General features: G+C 34.7%; 1 protein-coding gene across 1 annotated transcript; it reads left to right on the top strand.

Moving 5' to 3' along the window:
• Window positions 1-223: 223 nt before the first annotated feature.
• Window positions 224-1,797, top strand: LOC142609418 (uncharacterized). Its single transcript, XM_075781001.1, has 2 exons — window positions 224-440; window positions 971-1,797. Exons 1-2 carry the CDS (start codon window positions 291-293, stop codon window positions 1,610-1,612), a joined length of 792 nt encoding a protein of 263 aa, XP_075637116.1. The 5' UTR covers window positions 224-290; the 3' UTR covers window positions 1,613-1,797.
• The last annotated feature ends 3,364 nt before the right edge of the window (window positions 1,798-5,161 follow it).

The following is a 5,161-nucleotide window of genomic DNA, read 5'->3' as shown; positions in this document are numbered from 1 at the left end:
GAGAGAGTATCTCATGCCCCAGGCGCATAAGATATCTCTCTCGCTGACCGCTGGGCCCACTAGTGTGGGGCCCACCTATCTATAAGGGGAAGGCTTATGCGCCTAACGCAAACAAAATTTTTTCCTAAACATGGGCCGTGCCGATAGGATAGTATGAAATAAACAAAAAAGGACAAAAAGTTGAAAAAGAAAGAAAACTATGTGGCTGCTATTTAGGTTTGTTAAAATATATATAAATTTTAAAAGAAGCTAAGATTGAATAGATCCGATCTGAAGACTTGGAGAGAGAGATGGCAGAATTGTTCGTTAACCTGGCAGAGCAGTACGCAAAGGGTCGGCCTAGTTATCCTCAACAATTGTTTGAATTCATTGCTTCCAAGACACCTTCTCACGATCTTGCATGGGACGCCGGCACCGGAAGTGGCCAAGCCGCCCGATCTGTGAGTTCCTTTCTTTCTTCCGTACCTTAAAATTGTATGTTCAACAAAATAAGGTAATAACTGATAACAATAATCAGAAGATACATGGTTTTTTTTTTTTGGTTTTTATGAGAAAAAGATGTATGCTATATTAGAATTTAGACCTCAACTTCTCTTTTTTTTTTTTTTTTTTGTTAAGTAATTAATTGAGAATAAGGACTAGCTAATAGAAAATTTATATTGAGTCTCAAACCCACTTTTTTTTTTTTGTGCGTGTCAAGAGAGTTAAACGATTATACAAACTTTTAGTTAAATGAAAACCGCATACTTAAACAGTTATAAAGTTAGGAAAATGTTTAACATGCATAAAATTGTATTAAGAACATAATGCAAGAGCTATCATCATTAAGTAGAACTTCAAAAAAAAAAAAGAGTTATTAAACAGTCCCTGATATGTAGCTTACTTACATGTTCCACATAAATGCCTACCTTTATACCTTAAAAATAAGTGCTTTGATTGCTGATTGCTCAATTACAATTTCATTCTTCAGCTAGCTGGGATCTACAAGAATGTCATAGCCACGGACACAAGCCCAAAACAGCTTTCATTCGCGCCAAGGCTACCCAATGTCAGATACCAACTTACACCTCCCACCATGTCTAGTGCCGAGCTTGAACGCAATGTTGCACCTCAATCAAGCATTGATGTTGTAACTGTTGCTCAAGCCCTCCATTGGTTTGACCTCCCTGATTTCTACCAACAAGTGAAATGGGTACTCAAAAAACCTCATGGTGTCATAGCTGCATGGTGCTACACCCCGCCAAAAGTTAATGATTCAGTCGAGGCTCTCTTCAAACCCTTCCATTTCGTTTCTGTGGACCCTTATTGGGATGCATCACATAAATTGATGGACGACATGTATAGGAACATCGATTTTCCATTTGAGCCCGTGGAGGGAGCTGATCATACTGGGCCATTTGAATTTGTAACAGAAAGATTGATGGATTTAGATGATTATTTTACGTTCTTTAGATCGAGGTCAGCTTATCAAATTGCGAGGGAGAAGGGTGTAGAGCATTTGAGCGATGATGTGATTGAGGAATTTAAGCATGCTTGGAATGAAGATGGATTGGACAAGAAGGTTGTTAAGTTTCCAGTTTATCTGAGGATTGGAAGAGTGGGGAATTTGTAAATCAAAACACTAGTTTAGATCTTATAGGAAATTGAAATAAACCATTCTGTTTTTAAGGATTGATAGTCTTGATGGATCCATTTCCTTTTTCAATAAAATTGGGAGCAATAAATTAGTTGTGTTTATCACATTGCCATTGTATACATTCTAATTCTGCTTTTGAATGCTATTGATTTGAAAGTAAATGATGGCTACCAAATATAATCGTTAAGGTTGTGACTTTGTTTATGAAGCTTCTGAGAGGATTGCTCTTGATTTAGAGAGCCTTTATTTGATTTAATTTGGTGGCAGAGTGGCTGTATGCTGTATGTGCTAGTTAAACTGGAAATGTTATGTCGCAAGTGCAAGTGTGCTTACCAATGGAAAATGGAGTTGGCCGAAAGTGAGTTCAAGAAGAACCAGAGATCATATCAAATTATCAATGACAAAGCAACAAACCTCTTTGGTTACTTTAAAGTTGTTTATAGCATACTGCAAAAGAACTTGGACTGCTGTAACTCTACAACTATAGCATTCTCGGTGGGGAAGAACTAGGATTAGTAGACATGAGAGGGATTTTTCATGTTGCTTGTGGAAGGAAATCTAAACTTGGGATTGACATTGTATTGGTACAATTTGAATTATTGTGTCTCTTTCTCAGTAATTATAATACTTTTCTTAAAATGACTCCATTTTTCTTCTAATCCAAAACTGACATGGATGAGTGGATTACACACCAATGGAAATCATCTATTTACACAAATCCTTCCAACCACAGTTCTTCAGAGCCCAAGGTTTTCAACTTTGAATTTATGTTATGTTTGACGCAATTAGAGTCACCTAAAAGATGGAAAACTTGTCAAACTAAGGCAAAACATAGCTTTTCTTTCTCCCATTCTTTACCAAACAATGAGGAGAAGTAAATAAGGAAGCCATGTCGCAGAAAAAATAATGGAAAGGGATTACATGTGTTTAAACAACAGTTTTCGTAGTTTAAAAACTGAGACACATATTTCTACGATACTTTTTAACCTATATGTATTTTCACAACACTTAAACAACGATACTAGAAATCTTTAACCAAATGGGCCCAAAATTTTAACTGTTCAAGAGACTGCTAAGGATCTGCCCATTTCAAGGAGAGATTGTAGATCTACAGGCTGTTTTGAATTATTGAGGGAGAACATTTCAGGTAATCAATCATAATTTTAAGGTTTTGAAGAGACAGAGACAAAGACAGAGAAAGCTTGTTCTATGTTTTAGTGCTTGTAGGAGACTCAAAACTTAGTCTAAAGTTCACACGCATATGAAGACTTTTAACCGTCTAAAAGAGAATAGTCAGATAGGATGCACGCCTACTAAAATAGAGATTGTCATGTAGTGGCTCAAGTGGTATTGAGGCGGCTTGAGATTTGTTGCTGCGGAAGTTTTGTAATAATAATTATATTTAGCACTCATGAAGAAAGTATTTTCCAGTATGAAGAAAGTATTTTCCATCATAAATACTTTGTAATAAATCTTTTTTTTTTTATTGATACTTAAAACATTATACACACGTTGCCACACACACCTCTCTTCACCATTTCACTTTTACTTATATCTTTACACTTATTTGCTATCTCACTACACTTCTTGAATTACTTTCTCACTTGTTTGGATGATTTAATATAATCCGTAAAAAGGCCTTACATGAGAGATAATAGGTGAGGCTTAAGTCTAGTGCATATAGTGCACTGAACCGGTTAAGATGGTGACATATGTTTAAAAATGGACACGTGTTATAATCTTAACGGGTTCAGTGCAACTGAATACTGGACCAAAATCTCACTTGGAGAAAATACATGGTGTTTCTATAGATACATGCACCGAAATAGAGAATAACTACTACCCACTACACAAGAGACAACGTCCTTAATTCACTCACCTAAGTAATTGAAATTGTAGAAAAACATGGCCAAAAAAAAAAGTCAACAAAGGAAGCATCTCTTCATCTTGAACTCCTCTTCCCAATCTTTGGTTGGGGCAAAAATTGAGAGGATAGAAAATAGGGTGGAAAATGACATTTTTCATCGTTTGGTTTAGGAGAGAAAACAAGAGAAACAAAAAATGGAGAGGAGAATAATCCCTCCGAACCCACATTTTTTTATCCTCCCAATTTATGAGGAAAATGGAGAGGAAAAGATGTTGAATGATGTAATTTACATAAATACCTTCACTTTATTACACTCATCTACTCCTCTCACTTTCCTAAGGACATAATAGTCAATTTATATAAACTATATTTTCCAACCTTCCTTTTTCTCTCCAACAAAACAAAAAAGTTTTTCACCCTCCCACTTTTCCACCCCTCCAACCAAACACATACGAGAGAAAACCAAATATTTTCCATCCTCTCACTAATTTTTCATCTCCCACTTTTCCACTCCTTCAACCAAACGGACCCATAGGGTGTGTTTGTTTGGAGGTGAAATAGGGTAAATGGAAAACTTTAGAGAGAAAATAGGGAGGAAAACTTTTTTAAAGTGTGTTTGCTTGGGTGGAAAGGAAGAAAAATAAATGGTGAGATCTAGATGTTTTTTCCCTAGACCCACCAAAATATTTTCTCTCAAAATGAAGAGAAAACTGAGTGAGAATTAATTTTTTCTTAATTGACAAAACTGTTCATGTGCACATGCCTTTATTTATTTTCTTCTATCTTGGCAGTTGGCGATAACGTTGTCTTTTTTCTTTTTTTTGGGCGACGGTACCTCTTTTTTTTTTTTTTCTTTTTTTTTTTCCTTCTGGGCAATAACTTGCCTCTTCCCTCTTTTTTTTTTCTATTCTTTTTTTTTTCTTTTGATTTTCTAGGGCTGATAGTTGTTTTTTTTTTCTAAAAAGACCCGATTTTTATTTTGGGACATGATTTTTATTTTTAAATAAATTTGGGTGATTGTTCTTGTTTTTTGGTTATTTGTCACTTTTTTGTTTTAATTGGGCATCATTATTTAACAAGGGTATATGGATAAATTTATTCAAATTCATTTTTTCCATCCTTCTACTTTTCCACTCCCAACCAATTAAAAATGATAGAAAAATAAAATATCATCTATCCTCCCACTTTTTCATCCTCCAATCATTTTCTATCATTCCACTTTTTCATCCCTCCAACCAAACGGACCTTAACTATAGTCCCTAACATGCAAACTAGTGGCGCTTCAGAAATTTTTCTCAGTGTATTTCTTAAGAAGCATAAATTATGCCATCTAATAAAAAGAGAAATTCATATATTGACAACAATAACAATAAAAAAATACGCAAATACATAAAGTTTACAATTGCCTTCTACGAGTTTTCATATTTTGAAATTGTTGTATGATAGTTTCATTATTAATACTATAAGCTACATCTCTTCTAATGTACTTAACCAAACAATCATTTATTTATTGAATCTAGAACAAATTATTGAATAAAAGTGTTCCCAATCTTTTTTAAAAGATAAACAAATAAACTTTTTTAAATTATTATATATAAAAAAATATTCACGTTAGGGTGGTCCCGAGACCACCCTGGCCGCGCAGCCCCTGCAAAGCA

This window comes from Castanea sativa, chromosome 9 (assembly GCF_040712315.1).
Source record: "Castanea sativa cultivar Marrone di Chiusa Pesio chromosome 9, ASM4071231v1".
NCBI lineage: Eukaryota > Viridiplantae > Streptophyta > Magnoliopsida > Fagales > Fagaceae > Castanea > Castanea sativa.
The sequence above is the reverse complement of the archived record's forward strand: the minus strand, read 5'-3'. Positions and strand labels throughout refer to the sequence as shown.

What these genes read in the sequence shown, in the direction of transcription:
- LOC142609418 (XM_075781001.1), top strand. Translation starts at nt 291, where the DNA reads ATGGCAGAATTGTTCGTTAACCTGGCAGAGCAGTACGCAAAGGGTCGG. An exon ending in GTGGCCAAGCCGCCCGATCT is followed by an intron (nt 441 to 970) that starts GTGAGTTCCTTT and finishes TTCATTCTTCAG; the next exon opens with CTAGCTGGGATCTACAAGAA.